The 27,913-nt window shown below is 42.0% G+C and overlaps 1 protein-coding gene across 4 annotated transcripts; it reads left to right on the forward strand.

The window, feature by feature from the left end:
* The first annotated feature begins 7,318 nt into the window (after positions 1 to 7,318).
* On the forward strand, positions 7,319 to 27,912 carry GPHRB (golgi pH regulator B). Of its 4 annotated transcripts, none has more exons than XM_031612521.2 (14): positions 7,319 to 7,455; positions 11,132 to 11,191; positions 11,974 to 12,077; positions 14,940 to 15,046; positions 15,888 to 15,989; positions 18,472 to 18,592; positions 18,891 to 18,971; positions 21,451 to 21,560; positions 23,489 to 23,577; positions 24,305 to 24,397; positions 24,732 to 24,827; positions 25,202 to 25,291; positions 25,892 to 25,957; positions 26,112 to 27,912. In XM_031612521.2, exons 1-14 carry the CDS (start codon positions 7,414 to 7,416, stop codon positions 26,316 to 26,318), a joined length of 1,368 nt encoding a protein of 455 aa, XP_031468381.1. In that variant the 5' UTR covers positions 7,319 to 7,413; the 3' UTR covers positions 26,319 to 27,912. The 4 variants fall into 4 exon arrangements, with proteins under 4 accessions (XP_031468381.1, XP_089977015.1, XP_089977014.1 ...); XM_090120889.1 differs by having other exon boundaries at positions 7,365 to 7,830; XM_090120888.1 differs by having other exon boundaries at positions 7,365 to 7,516.
* Position 27,913: the final 1 nt, after the last annotated feature.

Genomic DNA, 27,913 nt, shown 5'->3' on the forward strand with positions numbered 1-27,913 from the left:
TGTTGACATAATCTTTGCTTCCTTGACAAAGGCTGTTAGGTTTTTTTAAGAAACAATTCCTTGTGAAGGAAGACTGGAAGGTACTTCCTCAGTTCTGAGAAAGAATATGAGAAAGCAAGATATGTGAAGGAAAATGCGGACGGAGAATTTGGAGGCTACCATCTGTCCATTCTCTCAATACAGAAAGAGGAGAAGAGTTAGCACCAATGAAAGGCGGGTGGCAAAAGAAAAACGAGGAAAGAAGTCTTCAACAGGAAAAGATTCCATTGTGCCCAATACACTACTAGAATCCAAGAAAGAGCAAAGATTTAGATGAATAACAAAACCAGCACATTTATACTATATGGGATGTATTACTTTTTTCCTCCACAGAGAAGATATAATGGAGTTTTAATAGTTTGAAACATAGTAGAGTTCACTTGAACTGGAAAAACCCTTTCCTGCAGGTGAAAAAAAAGAATCTGTAACTGTTCAGTGTGAGGTATCTTCCACCTTACTGAGAGCATCTGACCCTTCTGCATAACAATGTACTGGACTAGATGAACCACCTCCCATCCTTGTTTACTACTAATTACTTGACAAGTCCTTTTACAAAGCATTTAGATGACCATCTTCATTCCTGACCTCTGACATGCACACCTTCTTTAGATCATTGGACTACTTAAAGATGACTACTCATTAATTAGAGGTATGTGGTTCATAATATGGATGTCAGAGAATCCAGTCTTCAACTGTAAGATGTTGAGGACATCATTCTTTTTCACTGGAGTGCCTCTGTAGAGTACCGTACATGCAACATCCTGAACAGACACTGCTGTTCTTTCACTGCTGCTGCAGGAAAGCTCATTTCTTCCTCCAAGTCATGACAGTTCAATGAATGAAGTTAATGTTTTCCTCCTGCATCCTGTCAACTGCTAGTTGATTTTTTTTTTCAAGCCGGTTTTCAAGTACCCTGCCAAGCTGCTGAAGCCTCCAAGTATGAGCCATGGCATCAAAGCAGCGCTTTTCAGCTAACTGGGCAGGGAACTAACAGTCAGGTTGTATGGTATTCAGCCTCATCTCTGCAGTGAAGTCACTGCTGGGACTGTCAGCAAGTCATTCTTCCCTCTTGTACGATTGGGAATCATTTTCTACCTCACGAAGACGATGTGAGGCTCAATATATTTTGTTAGTAATAGGATGGGAGGTCCTGGGAAGGAAGGCCCTACAGATGAGCAAAGGATTATTTCTGGATGTGATAGCCTTTAAATGTGTTTTATTCCCCCCTCAATGAGTCGAATTTAATTGTTTATTCAGGAAATTCCTAGTGAAGTTGCATAACAGCCTCAGAGCTGTGGATTTGGTGTATTAAAAAAAAAAAAAGTAAAACATATATATAAATAAATGTAAAGAACAAGGAAAGTTATCTTGGGAAGTGGACACTGGACAATTAGAGCCATGCTTGGATCATTTAGGGGTGTGTGGTATTATTCCCTTAGCTCCCTGTGCAACTAAATCATTAACTGATCACATGGCTCTCTGCAAGGAGCTTAGGATGCAAGTGTCAAACTCACCAAAGAAGGTTAAAATAGATGAGAACGGTAGTATCTTAGCTGATATTAGCATGTGGGAGTTGGTGTTCTCTAGAGTCTAGAGCAGTGGACCTAGGATAATGATCTTAGATTTATTTCCAGCTCTGCTACTGACTTGCTGTGATAATCACTTTACCTCTGGGTACCTGTTTTTTCCACCTGTAAAATGGGTGTAAGAATTTCCACCTACCTCACAGGGATGTTGTGAGGCTTCCTTAATTCTGTTTGTAAAGTAAGTAGGAATGATCTGATGAAAAGCACTGCTGAAATGCATTGTATCCTTGTTATTTCCTGCCAGAACATCGAAATTGGTTAACATATGACTCCTTGACCAAAAGGGCAGTAGTGTGAAAATCTGAACACTGCATTGCACTGACATCATTAACGCAGATGTGGGTTTGCCACGAATGGAGAAGACTTTATTGACTCCTCACCCCTTTCTCCCATCTTAACATCAGTTTGGCCATTTGAAGCTGGAGGTGGGGTTACATGGACCGCTCTTGTCCATCCCAGCATCTGTTCTGTGGTAACATTTATGCTTAAATAAGCTAGTTCTTGGAGGGAGGTGCAGGTTGTTGGAGCTCTTTTAAAGGTGGAGCAATTGGCTTTGCATCTGGGGGAGGGCTGTATAATGTACAATATGGCTGGGCTTCTGTTTTAAATCCCTCAGTGCAAACTCCAAGTGAGCTTTTCAGAATTTCTATGGAAAAAAAACCTCTATAGAAGAGTTGACAATTGCTTATAGCACACAGAAAAAAAAACCAACAAAAACAAAATAAGAAGTGACCATGTAGATGTAAAAACATAAATTTTTATGCTACACTGATTATTTCCAGTAAGTGAGACAGATCCAGCAGTCTCTTCGTGATGAAAAACAGTGATGTATAGATTCCTTCTCCTGTAGGATAGGAGAATTTGAGGGGACCTCTGCTCTCCAGGTCAGTGTGAACATGGAATCTACTTGCTAAGGGAAGAAAGTCCAGCTTCTCCTGCTACTCAGTAACTCACTGACTCTGCATTTTTTCATTTAAACAGCAGCCGTGGTACTCGATGAAAAAAAGTGGCAGCTTGCTGTTTTGTATAGAAAATGGCTTTTCAAGTTGACAACTGAAAGTAATCCCAGCCTAGGCATAGTTTTGTTTAGTAGACAAGAGCATCCATGAGAACTAGACTAAAGCCTTCCTATAAGCCTAAGGCTGTTGTGACAAAATGGCATATGCTGCCAGATTTCCTGAGGGCCAGGGCTGGATATCAAAATCAGGGGAGTTGTCGAAGTATTGGAATTTCTTTTTTTCCCCCAAAAAGAATGGTACTACCATTTCTTTGTCTCTGCATGCGATAGACTTTTTAACATGGCTCAGGGAAGGAATTTTGGCAACACCAATGCTGATTATATAGCTGAGTAGCAACCATGACAAATAAATGCATATTTATTTGCCAATACATACCCTGGCACACAATTCTTTCCTTGTGACTAGCTTGGAATACAAGTATTTCAATAGAAGAGGCAAGACTTGTGTCCCTGTCAACAATTCAAATTTTCCCAAGACACATTTTGAAGCCTAGAGAGGAGAGAGCTAAGGCGACAGGGAGCCCTCACAGCTGTCTTCAACTAAGTGGTGGGGAGTTACAGGGAAGATGGAGCCAGACTATCAAGAGGTACACAGCAAAAGACCAGAGGCAATGATCACAAGGAGCAGTAAGGAAAATTTTGACTAAAAAAATCTGACAAGATAAAATTGTTCAGAGAGTGAGTGAGCAGTGAAAGAAGTGCCCAGAGTCATGGTAGGCACTCCATCCTTGGAGTCTGAAGCCTGACTGGGAAAAGCTTTGAGCACTTTGGCCTGACTTTGAAACTGTCCTTGCACTGAGCATGAGGTTAGACCAGCTGGTCCATTTCAGCCTCAACCGTGTATCTCATGGATGGCTGAAAGCAAAGTGAAGCCACTGTGTGGTGAAACAGCTGATCTGGGGCATTTTCTGCCTCTCTGGGGTGCTCTGTTAGAGCTTACTTAGATTGTCTTAGCTGGCAACGCCAACTAACCAGGCACTATAAGGGAGCCTGATGCATAAAGCACTATCAACCAATGTCTGGTAGATAGAAAAGCTGCTTGGGGGCAGAAACATGTTGTGTAACTGGTTTGGAAAGAACACTATAAATTAATATTTATGAGTAAGCTTGTCAGCTGAGAAAATCACAGAAATAAAAGGGGTTTAGGTATTTCCAGCTCCCTCTCAGTCTCAGCTGTGACTTTAAATCCATCTGAAAATGTAGAGGACTGCATTTTAAAGTTCTGTCAACAACAAAAAAACCCACACAACTGCGCTTTAAAGCTTGCTGATCTGGGATGAAGCAGAAGTGAATAGAAATGGTGATTACAGAGCTATTGACAACATTTCAAAAAAAAAAAACAAAAAACCCAAACAAAACCCCCCCCCCCAAAGCAACAGAGGCTGTTGGCCTTTGCCTTGCTGGATCCAGCTTAGCACAGTAAAAGCAAAACAAACCATTTATTATTTTTTCTAGAGTTAAGGCTAGAGTGCTTAGAGAAATCATGGAGTAGCCTACCAAAAATTTTATATGTCAGTGCAGAAAGAATTTATAGAGAAACATTAAACAGAAAAGTTGGCTCCTATTGAATTTCTGTGATGTTCAGTGGAGAGCTGGATGGAAAGATGAACAGAACAATGAAATATAGTTTCATTGGTTTCAACAATCAACAAATGAGCACAGAAAAAAAAAAAATTCTGGCCTACAGGCAGCTACTGAGTAGAGTTCCTGCAGGATGGCAGCTTGGTGCTGCAAGGGGCAGCTGCAGACAAAGGCCAACACTGAGAAGTCTGTGAGTCTGTAATCTGGGTGCCTCGTGGCAAGGCTAAGGCAAGCCAACGTGAACAGCAAATTAAACCTTGCCTATTACCAAATCTGATATTGATAGATTTTTAAGAAGGTTGTCAATTTTAAAATAATTTAGCTTTTATGCACTGGATTCTGGATTTATCTGACAGAACCAAAAACCAAAGATATCATGTACTAAGTTTTTTTTTCATTTTCAAATCATTCAACCATGGTATATCAAAAACTACTGGGACAAAAATGCTCAGGCACATTTCTCAATACGTACATATTAGTCCAAAGAAAAGCCGTAAGACAACAGTGCAAAAGAGTTAATTTACTGTCAGTGAGAATCAAGACCCAGAACTCACCACAAATAAATGAAAAATAAATTCAGAAATCAGAATAATGTCAGACTGCTCCCAGCTTCAGAGCTCCTGTTTATGAAAAACTCTGGAGAGAAAAGAAATGAAAATGGATGGCCAGCTGCCAGCTAAGCCTATTATTCACAAATATGCCCTGTAGCACCTTTTGGAAGCCTATGCTATGTCTGTATATATTTTACCCCAACAAACCGCTTTAATTCAGTATGTTCCACCTTTCTACTTTACTTTAAAGGCTTTAATCAAGTTCTCACTATGAACTGAACATACAGTTCCCACATTCACACTTTAAGATGTGCAAGAATAGAAGATGGAGCTAAGCAGAAACCTGCAATGTACTGACCAGCCTCCTTTCCTCGTGTGCTGCCTCCCTGCTCCAGCCACTATCACCTACACTGTGTCTGGTGAAACCACCCACCTGTCACATCTGGGAAGCTGCCATAGGCCCTTCTCCCCACTCATGCACATCAGTGTCTGCTTAAGGAGGAACAACATGGAATATTTTTCCATTTTCTTATTACACTTTTTGTCTTCCCTGAATGAGAAGCCTGGTGAGGGTGGAGGGGTAGATCTGAGGTTTTCTGACAGGAATCATCTTCTTCCCTGTGTGTTTCTTACAAGAATCAGGGATTAGTGATTTATAGCTTAGCACAGGCATGTTTCAAGCCTATTTTTAAAAACATGCAGTGAAGAAAGTTTAAAAAGCTATGACCAAACTCTGTCTTGTTTTTTTTTCCCTTTGTCTTTGAAATCAGCCAAGTTGTCAGGGTTAAACAAGACCAGAATTTGGCTTTGAACAATTCAATCTTGACAGGATTCCTATCTACTGTCTCTGAAAATTAACCAAGCAACCAACCTACCTTGCCCCAAGAGCTACTGCTGCAGAACAGAGCAACCACAGGTACCCCACTCAGCAGGCTCATCACTTTAGGAAAGACCAATTTCTAGCAGTAGGCACAGAAAGAATGAGCAGGGAGGGAAGGTCTGATCTCAACTCAGTGTTAATTGGCAGCAATACCAGAAGCTGTAAAAGAGGGCCTCAGATCAGAAACAGTAAATTGCTCCCTCAGTTCATTTGCCCATGAAAATTGAATGTTTTTTTGTCTTTGCAATGCTGTAGACAAGGAGACAGATTTCAAAACATGATGACTGACAGCAAGATAGAAAGCCAAACTATCAAAGAGACTGTGGGACTAATCCGATGACTCAACACAACCACACGTAGAATCGTTTTTCTAGTGAAATGAGTTGTAATGAATAAAGGATCCTGATTTTCACTCAGCAAGAGGTTTGTGCTTTGTTGAAGTCCTGCATAGTTCCGCTTTATTCTCTCACTTCCCATGTGATTTATTATTCCAAATACAGTCAGTTTTCTGTGGCAAAGGTTAGGTGTATCTTTAATGGTGAAAAAAAGATACAGACACCACTAAGTTCAAATGAGGGCAGGGTTGCGACATGAAAGATTGAGTCTCACAGTGATAGTTATCAGGAAATTCCCCGTTTGAACTTTCATTTCCCTTCTGGCCCCATTCCTCGATACACAACAGTCACAAGGCCTGAAAGCTGCCCCTGACTGGCCACCTTTGCAGAGGGCAGGAAGGGCCCAAGGTGTGAGATGGCTCCTGGCAGCCATGCAGGCCTTTCTTCCCTACATGGTGCTGGCACATGTCCTGCCCTGCTCTTATAAAGGGGTCATGGCAGGTTAAGAACAGCCAAACACCACAGCTTCAGCCAGTCATCACACTATCAGCTGGTCCCTGCTCCTTGGCTCGCCAGTTGCTTGAGCCTCCTCTAGGGCTGCCTCCAGCCTGGCCCTTTTTCCACACCCACTTCCTGAAAGCAGCCATTTTCACAGAGTCACAGAATGGCCAGAGTTGGAAGGGACTTCAAGGATCATGAATCTCCAACCTCCTGCCACATGCAGGGCCACCAACCTTCACAGTTAATACTAGACCAGGCTGCCCAGGGCCCCATCCAACCTTGAACACCTCCAGGGACGGGGCATCCACAACCTCTCTGGGCAGCCTGTTCCAGCACCTCACCACTCTCTCTGTAAAGAATTTCCCCCTGACATCTAACCTAAATCTTCCCTCCCTCAACTTAAAACCATTTCCCCTTATCCTGTGGTTCTCTACCCTTTCAAAGAATTGATTCCCCTCCCCTCTGTAGGCTCCCTTTAGGTACTGAAAGGCTGCAGTGAGATCACCCCGCAGCCTTCTTTTCTCCAGGCTGAACAAGCCCAGCTCCCTCAGCCTGCCTTTGTAGGGGAGGTGCTCCAGCCCCCTGATCATCTTCGTGGCCCTCCTCTGGACCCTCTCACAGACACGTTCAAACAGAACATTTTCGTGGGACACTGAGGAAAAACGCGAGGAAAACCTGTTTGTTTTCATTATTTTTATTACCATTATTACAAACGCACTCAGCGTACCGCCTTTCCGAGGCAGCACACTGAAGTGACGTCGGGGCGGGGCACACCCGTCAGGGGCCGCCCTGTGCGCGGGAAGGGCGGCACTCTTCGTCCCAGCCCCGCCACGGGGAGGGCGTTGCGCCGGGCCCTGCGCCTGCGCACTGCAACCAGCGACGCTAGCGCGGGCTGGCCGTTCGCTGCGGCGCGGGGCCCGCCATGAGCTTCCTCATCGATTCCAGCATCATGGTCACCTCCCAGGTAGCGCGGTGTTACGCGGCGAGAGCCCGGCCACGGAGGGAGTGAGGGAGAAGGAGGCGAGGTGGGATCAGCCGCTCGGCCCTGCCGGGCTACCCACTCGCCGCGCCTCCGGAAGCGGCCGCTGGGGCCGTGGGGCTGAGGGGCGTGTGGGCGGGGTCTGAGGGCGCGCATGCGCAGCGCGAAGGCGCGGTGCCTCTGTGTGGGTCCCTCTGAGTTTTGGCGGGGTTGCCAGGTCCGAGCAGAGGAAATGGCTTTGTGGCTGGATAGCTTCGCCTGCTGCTTGGAAAGAAATAAATAGGAATCAAACCAACCAACCTGCAGTTCAGGAGTGTTAGGCAGCACGTTTTCTATTGCTGTGTTGCCTCTTTGGTTCTGGTGTGTTGCGTGTTACCGTGACCCTTGGCCTTGCCTAGTTGTTGAATTAGAATATTGTGCACAGCAAAAAATCAGTGAATTAGGCTGTAGGGAATGGAGTTTTCTGGTAACATTGCCAAATTTCTACAGACTTAAGTCTTGTTGGAACCACCAGGAAGGCTCATTTTGTGGTTCTCTAGGTGTCACTGACTTGGTCTTTGTTGTTTCCCAGGTAGACTAATAATTTGTGGCCTCTGTGATGTTGTGCCATTGAGGTGCTTGCTTACAGCCCTGCAAAGTTTGCTGTGGCTTGCTTTAAGGAATCTCAGAAAGGCACCGCTATTTTATCTGAAATGCTTCTTTCTGTGCTGACACGTGTGATTTAGAACTTCCCTCACCTTTTCCTTCCTCCTGCCTTCAGAGTCATCTTTCAGCCACCCTGCTTTTCACTCCAGCTTACTTCATCCAGGAGCCTGTTAAACCTTGTTTCATGTCATCCTGTCTTTACCATTCCAAGCTGGGTGGTGATCTTAACATATTTGAGATCGTCTTATTGTTCTGTGGGAGGAAACACTCCATCTTTCTTCGTTAACTCCCAGTAATTTGTCTTGTCATTGTGTTGTCTCTGACCTTCCTTTCCACCTTGCTGTCCCACTCCCTCCTCAGTAAACATCCAAATACCCTTTCTTCCTCTCTGCTCCTCTGGTTGCAGAGGTGGTCCAACTGTTTGCTTCTGCCCCCTCTTCCCTTCCACTTGGCTGCACAGTCATATTTTCATTTGTGCTTTCTCCAGTATTGGTTTTCTGCCATATGAATGAGTTTATCTGGGTCACAGAGGAATCTGATCAGCTTCAGAGCTGATTTAAAATCTGTGCTCTATAATGACGAAGGATGAGTAGAGGAAATGGCACCTTTCCCCTCTCAACAGCAGCTGGTTATCTTATAGAGTGTTTCACATATGACTGTGGTTCCTCTGAGAATTTTCAGGATAGATTTCAGCTGTTTCTTAAAGGTAAAATCTCCTCCTGCTTGGTATAGATTTGACTTTTGTTTCTGACATGCCTTTTCACTGTCAGGGTTTGAGTGCAGCTTTGATACTGTTATTCGTTCCCCTAGAACAAAAGCTTTCCCATCATTTGCTTTGATTTCTAAGATCTAACTTCTCTAATTGCTTTTCTTTCATTTGTGATGGCAGCATTGCATCTTCCAGCCATCTTCAGAAGTATGAAGTTGGATGTTTAAATTGCTGCATGTAATTGTCAAATGCTCAAACTCATGCTCACCTGAGGTATCTTAGAGTGTGAACATAAGATAGTGTCTTTCTGTGCTTTTGTATAGTCCCTAATATAAAGGAAATCTAATCTTCGTATATAATTTCCTCTGTTATTATTGTCCCTGAATATCTCATCATCTTTTTCTTCTACTTCATTTATTTATTCCTTTTGAAAAGTCTGCCTGCCTTCTCCGCCTACCCCAGTGTTAATGGAATCATACTTTGGCTTGTAGCCTGGCCTGTGAATAGGAGGTTATGGAATGTTCTTACCTTTCTCTTAAATTTTTGCTATCAACTACTTTAAAGTCTGAGGTCCTCCTCAAACCAGTTTTGCTACCTGCTGTCAATCACTAGACCTCATTCCTATGCCAGTTTTGCATTCAAGGCAAATGAACTTGACCTTTCTCACCCAGCTTTCCAGGTATTCCTTGTTTGTAAATCATGTTCTGTTACCCTTGCCGCTGCTGAAATCCATTGACTTCTAATGCACAATGAAATCACCCACAGATGGCTTGTGTTGGAAGAGACTTTAACCCTGGGGTTAAGGATGGACTGCTGGGAGGCACCACTTGTGATTGGCCTCCACGTGGACATAGAGTCTGTCATGGAGTTTTCTCTAGATCTGTCTGAATCTGTGACAGGAGGACATGAGGTCCACCAGCCTGAAAAAGGTGGTGGTGGGGGAAGCAAGAGGGAAAGGAATAAGGAGGAAAGTTAATTTACTAGTTCTAACAGTAGAAATACAAGTTAATTGGGATTGATGCTAATAAATCAAATAAATGAGAGAGAGAATGTTCAAAACTGAAGGCCTTACTCTAAAGCTGAAGGTGAGATGGCTAGGGAGCATGCATTGCTGAGAGAGCAGTAAAAGAAAGGGCTGTCTCATAACTTGAGAGCAGTTTTATCTTTCCCTCCGAATGAAAAATGGAAATGAATGGTCTTCAGAAGTGCGTAGTTCTTCTTTTCTGAAAACCAGGTAACTGGAAAATCAGCAGTCCACGGAACTGGAGCAATGTCTCTTTAACTCCCAGAGCTCTACATGATGTTATGATGTGGAATACCAATAACAAAAATTACAAAAGCATGACAGAGGCATTAGCAACCACTTTCTGGCTACAACTATCCAGCCAACTCTTATCCACTGAATAGTGCAGCCTTCTAATCTTTATCTCTCCAGTTTAAAGGTGTGGTACGGGACCACGTCAAAGGCCTTGCACAAGTCCAAAGAGACAGTTGCTCTTCCTTTGTCCACTGGTGCTGTCACTCCATTATAAAAGGCCACCACGTTGGTCAGTCACAATCTGCCCTTGGTGAAGTCATGCTGGCTGTCTTATATCACCTCCACAGTTCACGTGTGCCTTAACATCTCTTCCAGGAGGATCTGCTCCATGATCTTCCCAGGCACAGATGTGATATTCAACAGCCTGCAGTTCCCTGGGTATTTCTTTCTTGAAAATGGGAGTGATGTTTCCCTTATTGCAGTCAGTGGGGACTTTGCCTGGCAGCCATGACTTTTCAGCCTTACAACCACATCAGCCAATTCCTTCAGAACTCTGGGATGCATGGCATCCAGCCCCATATTGTACATTTCCAGCTTCCTGAGGCATTCTCAGACCTGCTCTGCTCTAACTGGGGGTGGGATTTTGTTCACTTGACCACTGTCTAGAGGTTCAGGTAAATTGCTGTTTGTGTCTGTTATGTGTTTACTGTAAAAAAAAAAAAAGGGTAAGCTGTATATTTGAAGAGTGAAAGAAGAAGCAACAGTGTAAAAGATTCTGGCAGGCCAGAAACTGAGGTATTTTGAGAAGTTGGGAATACAGAAAAAAGCTCTTTTTGCTCAATCTTCTGTAAGATTCTAGGCTTCTCTGTCTGTTACCATTGAATATTTAAAATGTTATACTCTCCATGATACCTTGACAGGTTTCATATCTTGGGTATATTGGCCTTGTTCTGTTGCTTCCATTTCTTTCACCTACAACCAATAGTGAAGCAGCTACATATTTTGCAAATTACTGGACACAAATACTAGATACTTAATCTCTTCTGCAGGTGCTCTTCTTTGGATTCGGATGGCTGTTCTTCATGCGTAAGCTCTTCAAGGATTATGAGGTAAGAAGGGGACTTTCATCACAACTCTTTATCTTAAAACTACTCCCAGTTATTGCAGTGTTCTTAAAACTGCTTCTGACCTTTTTCCACTCTTTAAACTCTTTTATCTTATTTTCAGCTTTCGTACACGTACTTTTTTTGTCATTTCCTCTCTACTTTTATTTAAAAGACTCGTACATATCTGGGGAAATGGATTCTTCTGGAACCACTAAGTTTCTGTACTGGCAACTTTTTAAAAAAATCAGTTGGAGGAGGAGCAGGAATAATAGAAGCTGTGTTCCTTGATTAAGCTTGACTTATGTATTTGCAGAATTTTGGAGACAAAATCAAATTCAGCTTTAAATTTGGTGAGGAGTAAATTGTTTGTGAGGATTGGTTGGGATAAAGGTTGGGACATTCCCTTATCCCAAGACAACTATAAGAAAGTATAGTCTAGGTAAGAGATGACTGAAGTGCAAGGCAAATCCAAACCCGAAAAGTTTATTCTTAAATTATTTTTAAATCTGAGATTAAGAGCATGGAACACTGTTAGCAATTGTCTATCATTAATCAAGTTGCCACCGGGTATTACATCCCTTCTTCGTAGGACTTCTCTCTCAAATAGGATTGATTTAGTCAGTATAAAACAGGCTGTTGTTTCTTCCCTTTTGGATGAAATGCAGGGTGCCTTTAGCAAGAGTTGTGTGCAGTTGTACCATGTGTTCTTTTTTTTTCTTTCTTCACCTGAGGGGTATCTACAAATAGAAATGCCTGATACCTCTGGCTTATTTTCTCCATTGCAGGTGCGACAGTATGTTGTCCAAGTCATCTTCTCTGTGACTTTTGCCTTCTCTTGTACTATGTTTGAACTCATCATCTTTGAGATTTTGGGAGTGCTGAACAGCAGGTGAGTTTGGGAGCTGACTGAAGGGTTAGTGTGCAGAAGCTTAATATATAGATTGGACTTGTATTGGGGAAATTATGTGAGAAGATGGTTAATAGCTCAACAGGGGTGTTTGAGCAGCAGGATTTATTTGACAAAACATGAGACTAGAAGCCTTAATTTCCTGGTTCTGCCACAATTGCTATTATTGTGGCCTAAAAACAAAGCTTTAGTCTTTGAGTTTTTTCGTTTGTGAAATAAAAGAACAGTTTTATGGGTGAGCTGTGAAGCTTTGGATCATGCTGAAGAGCTCTTTTCAGATGTCAAGAACTATAGAAATGATAAGCCCTTGTTTTCCAGTACTGGTCAAAGCAGTGAATAAGATGTGAAGCTAATTGTGAAGTGAGAACTGTACTTCTGTAGTGGAACAGTATTTGTGAATCAAAGGCACATCTTTCCTTGACATAGGGTGAGGGCTTCTACATAAAGAAGATGTTAAAAGGTGGTTACTTCAGAAAGCAGCAGGAAAGAGAAGATAGAGCAGTAATATGGAAAGGTTATGGGTTTCCTATTTGTTGTCTTTCATCATATGAGTCTAAGAGTGCAATCAAAGGAATTGAAAGGTAAGAAGTTCAAAATGGATATAAGATATACTGGTAGTTTAGACTGTATGTTATTAATCTGTAAAACAGAGCGCAGTCAAGAGAGATCACTGAGGAGGATGCTTTTATAAGCTTTCATAAAGGGCTGGAAATCATTATAGATGAAAATATCTGTTTCTGAATTAGCTAGGAAAAAGTGACAAGGATCTTCAGGAGAACTTCTGCAAGACATAAGCAGGATATGGGTCAGTATTGGGAATAAGGCATGTGTTTTTCTTGGAAAGCTGAATGGAAGGTCAGTTCAACAAAGATGAATCTGATCTGAATTTGGCTGATCTCTTCTGTCAGAGGACTGTTGATTGCTTTGTAATGTCTTGCATGTGAGAAGATCACTTTTAATTGAATTATGTTGAGTTATGCACATAATTTTTTTTTTCTATCTTTTCAATTTATATTAGCTCTTCCTTGACTTAGCCATTTATTACAAAATTAATAATTATCATAGCATCAAAGAATCACAGAATGGCTTAGGTTAAAAAGGACCGCAAAGCCCACCCAGTTCCAACCCTCTGCCATGGGCAGGGCTGCCCCCCACCAGCTCAGGCTGCCCAGGCTCCATCCAACCTGGCCTTGAGCACCTCCAGGGATGGTGCATCCGCAGCTTCTCTGGGCAGCTGTGCTAGTGCCTCATCACCTGTTGAGTAAAAAATTTCTCCCAAACATCTAACCTAAATCTCCCCTCTTTTAGTTTAAAGCCACTCCCCTTGCCCTATCACTATTAGACCACGTAAAAAGTCTGACCCTCTCCTGCTTGTAAGCTCCCTTCAAATACTGGAAGACTGCTATTATGTCTCCAAGGAGCTTAGGAGCTTTTTCTACTCTAAGATCAACTTGTCCAACTCTCTTGACCTTTCTCCAGCCCTCTGATCATCTTTGTGGCCCTCTGGATCCACTCTAACAGATCTGCATCCTTCCTGTAGTAGGGGCCCCAGGCTTGGACCCAGTACTCCAGATGGAGTCTCTCAAGAGCAGAGTAGACAAGGGTAGCCACCTCCTTTCCCTTGCTGGCTACCCCTCTTTTCATGCAGCCCAGAATACAGTTGGCCTTCCAGGCTGCAGTTGCATGCTGCTGGTTCATGTACAGCTTTTTGTCCACCAGGACCCCCAAGTCCTCTGCAGGGCTGTTCCCAGTGAGTTCTTCTCCCAGTCTGTACTCGTATCTGGGATTGTCTCAAACCAAGTGCAATGCCTTGCAATTGGCCTTGTTAAACCTCATTAGATTTTCGTGTGCCCCCTTCTCAAGTGTGTCCAGTTTCCTCTAGATGGTGTCCCTTCCTTTTGTTGTGTCAACTGCACCATTCAGCTTGCTGTTGTACTCTCAGCAAGTTTGCAGACACTTGATCTCATGTATCACTTGATAAAGTTGTTGAAGAGCACTGGTCTCAAGACAGACCTCTGAGGGACAGCACTGGTGATTGGCTTCCACCTGGACATAGAGCTGTTGGCAACAACCCTCTGGCTAATTCTTTATCCACTAAATAGTCCAGCCTTCAAATCCGTATCTCTCCAATTTAGAGATAAAATGTGGTATGGTACCATGTCAAAGGCCTTTCACAAGTGCAAAGAGACTGCATCAGTTGCCCTTCCTTTGTTCACTGGTGCTGTTACTGCATCATGGAGGGCCACCGCATTGGTCAGGCATGATCTGCCCTTGGTGAAGTTGTGCTGACTGTCAGATCACCTCATCTTGCATGTGCCTTGAAATATCTTCCAGGAGGATGCACTCCGTGGTCCTCCCAGGCACAGAGGTGAGGCTCACTGGCCTGTTGTTCCCCAGGTCTTCTTTCACTTCCATTTTCAAGAAGGGGAGATGTTTCCCCTTTACAGTCAGTGAGGACTTTGCCTGGCAGCCATGACTTGTCAAATATGATGGAGAGTAGTTTTACTACCACAGCAGTCACTTCCTTCAGAACCCTGGAATGCGTGGCATCCAGCCCCATATTACTTGTGCTTCATTTTGATCTTATCTAACTGAATTGTGCTGCAAACAGCATTTATCATATTAAAAATTAGAGTTTTGAGAAAATAGATTTTTGTAGGTCATTATTAGTTTTGAAATACACATCCATGGGGTGTACATGAAAAAAAAACCCAGGATATGCTATATGCTAGGCCAGTGTTATCCAATGTTCGATGTAACTGAAAGGATTGCATTGAGACACGATTGTCTTTTGGAAATTTGTTGTGATGTAGCATGCTTACCTGTATTTTGGCTTTCTTTTAGCTCTCGATATTTTCACTGGAAGCTGAACCTGTGTGTCATTTTGCTCATCCTAGTCTTCATGGTACCCTTTTACATCGGTTACTTTGTTGTGAGCAATATCAGATTATGTGAGTACTTGGCTTATGGCATTGGGCCTACTAATTTGAGACTGCACATGCAAATGAGAACTTTTTTTTTTGAGAGAGAGATGTGTTGGTCACTCTGCCTGCATCTTCTTCCTTCCCCTGGCTTTGTCCTGGCTAGATAAGTTCTGGGCTTAATGCTTGAGCAATAACTGTTTATTGAAAAGTTAGGATGTGTTTCGCCTGGCCCCCCAAAATGTAGCTTTTCTTTCTGGGTTTCAACAAAGATGGGCGATTTGGAGTACTGCTACTGGAATTTGTTCATTTAGAGTTTTAAGTTTCAGCCAAGCCCTTGACCAGCCTGTATTGTTCTACTAACGGGTGAAAAAAACAAGGCAGAAAAATGCAATAAATTACCCCTGCTTTTTTTGCTTACTATTATTTGGTTGAGGCCCCTTCCATGTACTAAAGCACATCTACCCTTGAGTTATCAATATTCATCGCTCTTATGTGTTAAGCTTAGATATGTGGGTTGGGAGTCTGGTGTAATGCCCAAACATGTAGCTTTGGCATTAAGATGAATTTTCCAAGAGTCATTTTCAGGATCACGTAAGAAAGATGTGACTAAGTACTTCCCTGTTCACAGTGCTGCCCTTAGGGAAAAGCCAAAATGCTGCGTTGGGTAAGCTCTTGCAAAAGATGATGTCTCAAGTAGGGACTTTGGTAGGAAGTGAAGGGGTGCATACTGCTAGATCCAGCACTGTCAGAATATACCTGCTTTGACCATCCATGCTTTAAGCAGCCTTTGGGCTATTGTAGTGGTTTTGTAAGACTGAAAATGCCTTAAAGGAAGAACTTCAATACTATTTTTTTTTCTTTCCATCAGTGCACAGACAGAAACTGCTTTTTGCGTGTGTTCTGTGGCTGACATTTATGTATTTCTTTTGGAAGCTGGGAGATCCATTTCCCATCCTCAGCCCAAAACATGGTGAGTTTCCTATTCTTGTTTATTTCTTCCCTCCTAAAAGTAATCTTTGCTCTCTTACCTGTATCTTGGAGCTTTTATTGTGTTATGTTTATTCCACATTAGGGATTATAGAAAGTATTTCTTGTAACTCAGTCTGCTTTGAAACACGGAATCTGAAGTTTGCCAGCCAGCCAGAAATGGTTAGCTTGGGTATCTCTGCTCTGCACTCATGGAACCAAGAGCATTTATAGTGTGAAGTTACCGTGTAGACTTAGCTGTTATGCGGCAGACATTGTCAGCGTGGGTGTAACTGTTCTGAATCCTTTAGGCACCTAAGTATGTCTTAACAACACTTTAGGAAGGATTAGATGTCACCTGGGTTTCCTGTATAACTTATCCTGCCATTATTCCCTGCACTGGAGAATTGTTTGTGTTTTTCTCAACAGGAGAGATTCAGTCAGTTTCCTTCCAATTGGTGAATGTATCTGTCTGGATAGATAACCATCAACTTAATCTTTCTGTTCTCTGTGAGACTACTTCATTCTGGACTCAGAAGATAAAAATTGAAGGATACCAATTGCTGCAGGGTCTGCTCACCCTTCCATCTGTGATTCTAAAACTTTGCTAAGAGAAAGTGTGTGTCCTTGTTTTGTAATTGTGTCATTTGCCCATGAAATACAGTAGCTTGTAAATAGCACAATCACTACACAGTGTTTCGTTGCCAAGAAAGAAGTGAATCCACTTACATCCACTTGAGTTAGCAGAATATATTAATCCAAAGGGAGTTTAGCTACAGGATTCAGACAGTCCTCTTCAGACTACTCTAAAAGTCTTGTGCAGCTGAGTAACAACTGCGCAAGTTGTTACTCAACTGCAAATATCCAGAATTGGTAGTTCTTTTTTTTTCTTTCCCCCTCCTGTTTTTGTCTTCTGCTTTGCGGAATGGTACCTTAACCTAACAGTTGTACAATATCTTATCCTAGCAGATTCAGGCAAAAGGGTAGAGCCGACGATTTGGCTGGGATGCTGCTGTTGCAGGGCTTTGTTTTGGAGGTGGTGATCTAATTCAGATATGTAGGATCTTGTTGTGGAAGGAGGTATGGCAGGAAGTCCTTTTTAGGTACATCCACTGGCATCTTGTGTTGGGATTGCCTTACCTTGGGGTGGTGTTGGCACTGTGCAGCAGCTGTGAAATGTACCACTGACCAGGACTTTTTGTCAGGAGTCCTGGATGATCTCCAGTTTGTTAAGTATGACTCTGTGGACAGATCTATTCTGTACTGGTTTACCTAGTAGTATTCTATTAAGACTCTAATCTTCATCTGAGTTCATAAAGCATATGTTTTATGTGATCTGATCACAAGAGTAAAGATGCTGAGAGGTGTTATGGGGGAACGTTATTTTAGACAGTGGAATGTCATGTCATTTTGAAGGCACCTCTGTTTTAACTGGTGCTATCTGATAGTGTGTATGGCAAAAGGCCAGGATATAGTAGCACATTCTGTAGCTGGTGTAAATCTCTATGCAGCTGCACATGACTGGGTTGTCTCAGTTTCCCTTTGTGAAATCCTTTTGCTGTGTTTTCATCATTTATTCTCCTTCTCTGAAGCATGAAATGTGGTTTGGCACTTGGCCATCTCAGCTTTGCAATCATGTAAGCTCCAAATGTGCTGTGTGTAGCAGCTATTCTATAAGTATCTCCCTAAAAACAAGTTAATGTTTGATAGTACCTGGCACTGTATCCTGAGAAGATGGGTTGAGATCTTTTCTTCATGGTTAGGAAGAACAAATGCAATCTCATTGCTCGATATTGGGTACAGCACAGGCTTGACATTCATGCTGCGTCATGTGAATGTATGGTTTAGAATTCACCTGGTGCTCAGAATGCTTGCTTGGTGGTCACCTCAACTGCATGTGTGTATCTGCAAAATGAATACTGAACAGCTAGCAGGAGCATGAACTTCCCATGCTGTCATAACTGCCATCTTAACGCACAAATTGCACCTGGTATGGAGGAGTCGCTTCTAATGGTTGACAAGATAGGGCTTCCTCTCTATGATCTAGAGAGTTTTGGTCCAGATTGCTGGGAGTAACTGGTTTGGTAACTCTAGTCCTGGTTATTGCTGGAGTGTCTTTGCTGAAGATGTCTGTTTTATGGAACCTGGTGGATGTATGTTCCCACCTCAGCAATGTCTAGCTGCTAATGTTTTATTAATGTAGAACCAAAAAGTTGTCTGTTAATCCCCTTCAGATCTCTTAACTTTCTTCACAATATGAGTATCCTATCCCTGTTTTTAAGCATGATAATGTGCTTTCTGAGGGAGACTTTCTTCTCTCTATTCATAGTCCCTGTCCATACTTCATATTACCTCTGATCATTGCACTGTGAAGGTAGCTGGTTTCATTAGGCAGCTCTGTATATGTACTGGTCTGCAAAGACACCAGCTGTGGAACAGGATGAAGAGCGCAGCCCGTTACTGATGCTGTGTTCTTTATCTTACAGGAATCCTGTCTATAGAGCAGCTCATCAGCCGTGTGGGTGTGATTGGGGTGACACTCATGGCTTTGCTGTCAGGATTTGGTGCTGTCAACTGTCCATATACTTACATGTCCTACTTTCTCAGGTAATTGCAGCCTTGTGAAATATTTTGTCTGCCTTTGAGGTTATTATTCGGCTTTTCTCATTGAATTGATTGAATTCTTTTCTTTAAAGTTGCCTTTTTCTCATCCTGATGGCATTAGTAATGGCTTTTGTTTTCCATGTTCTAAGTGTACTGTAGCAATTGCTGTTCTACACACCAGAACCATTTTCATCCCTGAAGGATCTCTTCATACAAGCTTCTCTCTTTGTTTTATGAGCATGTGTATAGTCCCTCTGAAATGGGTTAACAGGCCTAATTGTTGGGTGTCTTCATTCTTCAGGAATGTGACAGATGCTGATATTCTTGCTTTGGAGCGACGACTTCTCCAGACTATGGACATGATTATTAGCAAGAAAAAAAGGTGAGAAAGGAACAGTTGCATTAAATGAATTATGTCAAGGATTTGCAGTCAGTATGCTATTAGATGGTCTTGAAATTACCCAAATTTTCTTTTCAGGGCTTGATGTTCCAGTGAAACAGGTAGCTGAGTTAGGTTAGAGCTGTGTGGGGTTTCATTCTGGCCTGATATGCAACTTAGGCTTCTTCCCAGGCCTTTGCCTTAAATAGCATCTTTTTTCCTGCAGTAGTACAGATTAGGCTTCGAGGACAAGTTTTACTCTCTGATGGCAACTTGACTAATCTAAGATAAACACTTTTCTCTCCTAATGAATAAATGTCTTTTGAACCACCTCAGTTAACTCTCTTACTAAGTTTTGGTACAGCAGTTGATTTCATATATACTGAAGTCTCTCCTGCTCTGTGGATCTGGTGATTCCTGGTCAAAACTGAAGCAAGCTAGTGAGCTGATGTGAATACAGCTGTGTAAACTTTGCCATTTGCAAGAATATTGATAAAGGTGTAGTGGAGTTGTGGAACACTGCTAATATGATGGTAGCGTAGCGTGACATCAGAAGGTAACATAGGGGTGACATCAGAATTCTGCTTTTGTTGATTTAGCTTATTTCATGTGCCCCAGGTGAAAAAGCTACTTTCAGGAAACAGTGTCATTGCATGTATACTGAAAGGATTTTTGCATGCTCTTACAAATTGCATATTTCATACCTTAGCAGTTATAAAGAGTAAATGCAATTAGCCATACCACTTCAGAGGTCTGTCTGGTGTAGAATCCTTGCAGAAACCCTCAAAACTTTACTTCAGGTGCACTAATGTTTTAATGGAACCTTTTAGTGTATTACAAAGTAGGATAGTCTTGCTGAATTAGTCACCAGCATGCATATCTGCTGGTCAGTGAACTGATCTGCTGAGCCTGTGAAAGTGTAGTCGAAGCATGTCTTCTTTCTTCCTCTTTGAAAATGTTAAGTGGTGGACAAATGTTAACTCAGTATTTGTGGCGATTTGTAGGTTAGTGAGAAGGTGTATTTAATCAGAGAGGTTTAATTGGCTGATATGATTGACAAAGAGGATATTAACATGCTGGCATTGAAGTTGAAAGATTACTGTGGAGTACAGCTTTTGAGTCTGCCCTTTTGTTTTGTGTAGTGTGTTTGGATCTCTCATATCAGGGAAGGTAATGTTGGGTTAAAAGTATGGATGTCTGGGACTTGTAACTGACTAGCATTTCTTGGAGACAGCTGCTGGAAGTTGTTTTTGCTAATGCTTTTTGCACAGGAATTATTCTGTCCTTTCTGAGCGTACTCAGTGCATTAAGGAAATTTGCCACTTAAGGTTGACAGGTTCTTCATACTCATCCTTGCAGATATTTTGGGCCCCTCACTGCAAGAAAGACTTGGAGGCCCTAGAGCATGCCCAGAGAAGGGCAACTAAGCTGGTGAGGTGTCTGGAGCACAGGCCTTATGAGGAGTGACTGAGGGAACTGAAATTGTTCAGTCTGGAGAAGAGGAGGCTCAGGGGAGACCTGAGCCTCAACGGTATTACTTCTTCTATTGCGTGATTTATTATATTGTTATGTTATTATTATTATTTATTACACTGCTTATCAGCAACTTTGAAGAGGGCTCAGTGCCAAATGTAGCAGTGCTGGCTGCAGCTACAAAAAAGGACCTGAACTCTGTCAAATCATGGATCGCCTTGACAATACTATGAATAGTTTTCAGCTTAGGGTGGATAACTGGCTCACAAATTTCAATGGAGAGACATGTGAGGTAATGAGGCCAGAAGCCAACAGTGCTTGCAGGGATTATGCTGCAGTGCACATGGGGGTGTGAGGGACAGTATGCAGCTGCTGCTGTAGTATTGGATGAATTTTAGGAGTCATGTTTAGATCGCCGGATGTGTCCAGTGGTTCAGTCCAATAATGGATTTATGTGTTTCTGCTTCATAAGAACTTGTCATGCAGCCTAGAAGTGAGTGACAGTGTGTGAGAGAGCTGCTGCATACCACCCAGTGCTCACACTTCTGTGGAAGAAGCGGAATGTGCAGTGATAAAGAGGTGTCCAAGGAGAGAAAGGGGCATGAAAAGTTTTTCCAGTTCCTGAATCAGAGATAGCAAAGTCCCGTGTGTGTGATGAAAGTAACCAATCACGTGACTGAGAAAGCCATTTGAATATTTATTTTTAATTGGATTTAAATCCCTCTAAGGATTGAAGCAGAATTCCAAATAGAAGTCTTAGGAAGTGTCTCATTGAATCTTGCTTGATTAGATCTGGGCTCTACTCCAGAGCTAATCAAGATAATGTTATGAAGCAAGATTAGTGCTTAGGGAAATAAAAAGGGGGCATCTGTTGGCAGTGAATTTAGTTTAATCGTCTTTTCTAAGGAACTGTTTTTTGGTTGTTGGGTTTGAGTTTGTTTTTGTTTTTTGTTTTGCTTTATTCTAAAGAGATTTTACTCCTGAAGACTTGTGTTTTCTGCTTTTTCAGAATAGCAGTGGCTCACAGGACAATGTTCCAGAGAGGGGAAGTGCACAACAAACCTACTGGCTTCTGGGGAATGATAAAAAGTGTTACGACGTCTGTTGCAGGCAGTGAAAGTATCCTTCATCTGCATGCTGGCACCTGGAGGTGACTCCAGCTTTCTTTTGAAAGGAAGAGTGTTTGTTGGGCCAGTTGTGAAGCACCTGTGTTCTAATACATTCTAGAAGCCTGGGCAAAATGCTTCGTGTCTCCTGGGAGGTTTGCTATCTAGTGCTGTACTGTATCACCTTTTAGCTAGGGATTGGACTCATGGTTTTAAGTAGACACTCAGGAGTCATATGTTGCAGCCGTACTATATACATGTGCTGTTACATCATCACAGTTGAGGTGTACAGCAGGTTGCAGGACAGATGTATGCACTTTCTGTGTCATATTGCAGATGTCTGCCCTGTCACAACACTGAAGCTGGAGGCAGCTTTCTATTCTGATGTATCCTTGGCTCACTGACTTACCTGCATACATGTTTTATTTCATTACTTGAAATACACTTTTCCAGAGTGGAAAAGTTGTGACATGCTTGAGCAAAACAACAGCTCTGTTTGAGGTGCTGGAACAGTTGTCCTCGCTTATAGCTGGCTTTTTGGCTGAGTTCAAAAGCGAGAAGAAAGGCAGGAATCTCAGAGTCACAGAATTGCAGGGGCTGAAAGGGACCACTAGATATCATCTAGTCCAACCTGCTTGCTAAAGCTGGCTCCCTAGACTAGGTTGCACAGATAGGTGTCCAGGCAGGTCTTGAACATCTCCAGAGAAGGAGACTCTACAACCTCTAGGCAGCCTGTTCCAGTGCTCCGTCACCCTCACTGTGAAGAAGTTCTTGTGCACATTTGTGCAGAACTTCCTATGCTTCAGTTTGTGGCCGTTTCCCCTTGTCCTGTCGCCACTCACAGCTGAAAAGAGTCTGGCCTCATCCCTTTGCCTCCCACACCTTAGGTATTTGTAGACATTTTATCAAATCCTCTCTGAATCTTCTTTTCTCAAGGCTGAACAGACCCAGGTCGCTCAGCCTTTCCTCATAAGAGAGGTGCTCCAGGCCCTTTGTCATCTTCATGGCCCTCTGCTGGACTCTTTCCAGGAGATCCCTGTCTTTTTTGTACTGGGGAGCCCAGAAGCAAACACGATACTCCGGGTGAGGCCTCAGCAGGACAGAGCAGATGGGGAGGATCACCTCCCTGATCTGCTGGCTACGCTTTTTTTAATGCCCCTCAGGATGCCATAGGCCTTTTTGCCCACCAGAGCACACTGCTGGCTCATGGCCAACCTGTCGTCCACCAGGACCCCCAGGTCCCTCTCTGCAGAGCAAGAAGCAACCTGTGAACCAAATAAATTATTTTCATGGTGTAGGTTCACTCTTATTACTCTAGCGATGTGACAAAAAGTGGATAGGAACATGTGAATAAACGTTATTGTCTGTATGCAAAAGGGATAGAAGGAACGTGTGGACAGTTACAAGGGTCTGTACTTCCCTACCTTGCCATTGCCTATCAAGAATTTCTGTCAGAACACCTTAAATGTGCAGTTTGCTTAAGGCCAAGGAGTCTTCTTCCTGTCCTTTTCCAATGGCTGTTAAAATTAGAATTTGGCTATTTGGCAAGACTCTTTATAATAAACAGTAATGTCCTGGGGTGATTACTCAGTGGTTTTGTTTGTGAAGGTGGTGGGAGTGTGAAATACTATGCACTCTGATGATAAGGGATGCTGATTGAAGTGGAGAAACAGTCTTTGAGAGCTCTGGTTCTGCAGTGTGTTACCTAGGTAGAAGAATACTACCTGCCTTCTTAAAATGGAGTACTGTGCAACACAGGTACCCTTGAGATGTCTTTGGATGCATTATTAACAAGAGCACTAAGACAGTATCAGAAAACTGATCTGGATTAAAAAAGTGGTCAAACCATTAGATGTGACCCTTGAGGTGAAGATGGGGAATATTTTCTTTTTTATTACGAATTTGTGATGTACTCTAGCCTTGACTATGCTGGTTTGCCAGATCTGTCTCTCATCCAGCAAGAAGTGGATGCCCTAGAAGAACTGAGCCGGCAGCTTTTTCTTGAAACTGCTGACCTCCATGCAACAAAGGTATGAAACAAAATAACTGCCCAGATAGGTGCTGGGAGCCAGAATAGATTGAATGAGAACGTATGTTACCAGAAATTGAAAGCTGTTTAGCAGGTAAATGTTGAAATGTAGTGATGTGGTGAAGTGAGAATCTGTTGCGGCCTTCCAGAACTTAAAAGAGAGCTTATAAACAGGAGCAAAATAAGCTTTTTACGTGGGTAGACAGTGACAGGACAAGGGTGACCGGTCTTAAACTAAAAGAGGGAAGATTTAAATTAGATGTCAGGAGAGAATTTTTCACTGAGAGAAGTGAGGTGCTGGAACAAGTTGCCCAGAGATGCTGGTGATGCTTCATCCCTAGAAGCATTCAGGGCCAGATTGGGTGGGGCTTTGGGCAGCCAGATCTAGTGCTTATGGTTGGCAACCTTGCCCATGGCAGGGAGGAACTAGATCATCTTTGAGGTCTCCTTTCCAACCCAAGCCATTCTGTGGTTCTATGATGATTCTATGATTCTTTAATTTGGGGTCTACAGGGCGGGTTACTTCCTGTTTAGGTATGTGCTGGAACATACTACAGGTTCCTAGAGCTGTTCAGAAGCCTTTGAATTAGAAGAGTTGTAGGATAAAGCTGTGGTTGCTGCTCTTGGTGCACCATTAAAGTGTATGGCTTTGTGTTGTGGATTATCATGGCAATGAATTTTTTGTATGTATTCTCTTTCCCCCTTCTTGGATTTTTTTTTTTCTCCAGGAAAGAATAGAGTACTCCAAAACTTTCCAGGGAAAATACTTCAATTTTTTGGGTTACTTTTTCTCCATCTATTGTGTCTGGAAAATCTTCATGGTATGTAAATATTTTGTTCTGTTTTATGTGCACATATGCAAATGTTACTCCCTGCACAGATTATGCTGTACGTGCAGTGTATTAAGTAAGGCCCTAGTCTCCTTATAATCTTGCTTCTGGAAATTCTGAATGAAAATGGTATTTATCTGGAATAAAGCTCTGCATCTTTCTTTTTACAGAACCTTAGGCAAGCATTTCTAATATATGTGTTTTTACACCTTCTTAGACAATCCAGCTGCTCCCCCAACCTTGGATATGCAAACAAGAGTCTCATATGTAGCAGTGAGGTGTTCTTTTTATTTTCTTTGATTGTAAATCCATCTCTGCCTTGCAGGCAACCATCAATATTGTGTTTGACCGCGTGGGGAAGACGGATCCAGTCACAAGAGGAATTGAGATCACTGTGAATTATTTGGGAATCCAGTTTGATGTGAGATTTATTAATTCTTACAGTATTTTCAGTAATTCCTGCCCCATAAAAGCAATTGCATACTACTAATAATGTGGAAGTGATAGAACCGAACCCTGAGAATGCGTGAAATAGAGTTTTGAAACAAGTATTCCGTTATTTGCACTTTCATAATTTTTTCCTGCAAAGAGATGATTGATGTAAGTTATATCTCTTTTACTTGTGTGTTTAATGTAATGACTTAACAGATATTTTCACAATTATATTAGTAATGTAAACCTATCTACAGTGGATATTGTGTAACTAGGAAGTACAAATATCCTAAAGAATTAGCAGCTATATGATGTAGTGAAAATGGAGTTAGAGAATTAACTGTATTCCTCTTGTTGATACAGGTGAAATTCTGGTCTCAGCACATTTCCTTTATTCTTGTTGGAATAATCATTGTCACTTCTATCAGAGGCCTGTTAATTACACTTACAAAGGTATGTTTGGCCAGTAGTGTCTTACATGATTTTTTATGAGGAAAGCTGTTACTAGATCTTTAAATTCAGACAGAACATATACTGCATAAACTATCAGTACACATTCATGCTTTTACTCTCTGAATTTAAATCCTTGCAGAGGAGGAGGAGAGGAAAAATATATTCTCCACTATATTTCCCCACTCAGTTTCTATTACTGTTATTCTCAGGAAGAAGTGTGGATGCTCAATGAGACGTTAAGCGTAAGCATGGTAGCCAGCATATTAGTAAGGGTTCATGAGATGATGATTAAAAGAATTTAGATTGCCTCATTTGAACTGCTAGTTCTTTTTGTAGAGCTGGAAAGGTATTAACTCAAGAGACATGTGACTCCTTGTGTTGACCTGGATTTTAGTACCCACTCTTAAATATTAATACATGACTTTTACCAGTTGGTGCCTGCCACTGACTTTAAGAGATTCGTGTTTCTAAAAGTAGAGTACATGCACCAATCTGAAAAAACATGCTTTTTATGAAAAAGAGTATTGAATGGCATGTTCCTTTCATGATGTCCTAAGGTATCGTTGTCCAGCTTATTTCCAGTGTGTTTTTTCTTTCTAGTTCTTCTATGCCATTTCCAGCAGCAAGTCCTCCAATGTTATTGTTCTGCTTTTAGCACAGATCATGGTGAGTATGCAGAACCATGGGCATACCTGTATGCATTTGTGCATACATACATATTTGTTTTTGCATACAAACAAAGATAATAAAGTCTTTGTGTGCTGACCTATGTTAGCCACGAAGCCAATTCTAAAACAACTGCTACTTTCTTTTTTTCCAGGGTATGTACTTTGTATCATCGGTGCTCCTGATTCGAATGAGTATGCCTCTAGAGTACCGCACTATTATAACAGAAGTCCTGGGAGAGCTTCAGTTCAACTTCTATCATCGTTGGTTTGATGTAATATTTCTAGTTAGTGCACTATCCAGCATCCTCTTTCTCTATTTAGCACACAAACAAGCTCCAGAAAAGCATATGGCCCTCTAAGTAAGGACTGCAGACACACACTGCTCTCATGTCCTTTCTGCTGGACTGTTGCAACTCCTGTGGACTGCAAAACTTGGAGAGCCAGGACAGTTCTGTGTGTTCAAGCAATGTCACTGGCTCTCTGAACTTCCATGTCTTTATTCAAGCTCTGTGGCTCATTTTAAGGTGCTACAGCTTGAAGGAAAGGGAATGCACACATTGCCAAGGAATAAAGGGAATTAATGATACACCAGTATCTAAGGGACTGTAGGCTGTCTGAGGTAAGGTATCTTGGATTTAGAAGAACATCTTCAGAGAAGGCATCAAGCAAATGTGATTTTTCTTTTAAAAAGCAACTCATAATTGTGATTCAGAGAATGGTAATTTTGGAGCTGAATGTGGGAGTCTGTGGAATTAAATAAGCTTTTGTAATACCTCATGCAAGCATCGCAGTTGTTTTTTGTCAGCTCAAAATATTTGTTTGCAAGTGAGCTGGAATTTTCTACCTGGCAGAAGTGAAATGGAGTGAAATTGAGAGGATATCACTAGTGTGTGCTGTCCTTTTGAGCTGGAGCTTAGCTTTCTTGCTGAACCTCAACTTTATTTCTTATGTAAACAGAACTGAAGTTTTGGATTCCTGTTTGCCAGAGTTCAGCATGAAGTCAAAGATAACAGTCATGCTTTGTTTACCTTACGTGTTATAAATGTATTGACCTTATATGCTATAAATCTGGTGTTCCCCTCAACCTGTATGTTCTTCTCCAGTAGCCTGTTTCCCCTTTCTGATGTCATTCAAGGCATAAAAGTAAATTTCATTCATGTGACTTGAACTTGTGGCTTCCCATAGACACACTCCCAGGCTTTGTTTGTTACAAGATTGTTCTGGAACATAAATCATAGGTGGTAAGGCTAGGACCTGGGGAAAAAAATAACCACTGAAAACAATTTAATTCTGTATTGTCTTTGGTGTACAGGAAGGAGACAAAGCATACAATAGCAATATTGCAGAGCCATTTATATAACATCCAAGACAGTGTAGTGTTGACTTGGAATTAGACAAACTGGCACAACTGAATTACGCTTCTAACCACTATGATCCGCAAATTTAGGCAGAGGAGAGAGAACAGTGCTTAAAGGTTTTAGGTTTTGAGTTTTATGAATTATGAGGTTAACTTAATGTTTGAAAGAAATTTCTGCAGTGTTAGTGGAAGAAAGAAGTGTATTGCACAGAGTATATTAGTTCATGACATATCGTAGCGATTGCACTGCCATAAATACAGCACAGATCGTCACCTCCAGGATTGTGTTAATGGGTTTGGATTAGAAGAACTGCCTCTCCTGGGAGATGGTGAGAAATCAGTTGGTCTTTATTAAATGCTCATCCTTAAAAGGCTCAGATACTTAGGAATTTATGAACTGTTTCCTCCCTGTGCTGCAGTATACTTAACTATGTACCTCTAATTATTAAAGCCTTTACAGTAGTAAGTGGCTTACTCCTCACTTTACAAGACAGAAAGCCTTGTACAGTGAATGAAGTACAATTGCAGCTTGTTAAGGGACTGCAGGATACACTGAAGTGCTTATTTCAGGCAGTGGCATTTTAGCAAGACATCAGA

This window comes from Phasianus colchicus, chromosome 1, assembly GCF_987193195.1.
Source record: "Phasianus colchicus chromosome 1, bPhaCol1.hap1.1, whole genome shotgun sequence".
NCBI classification, from domain to species: Eukaryota; Metazoa; Chordata; class Aves; order Galliformes; family Phasianidae; genus Phasianus; species Phasianus colchicus.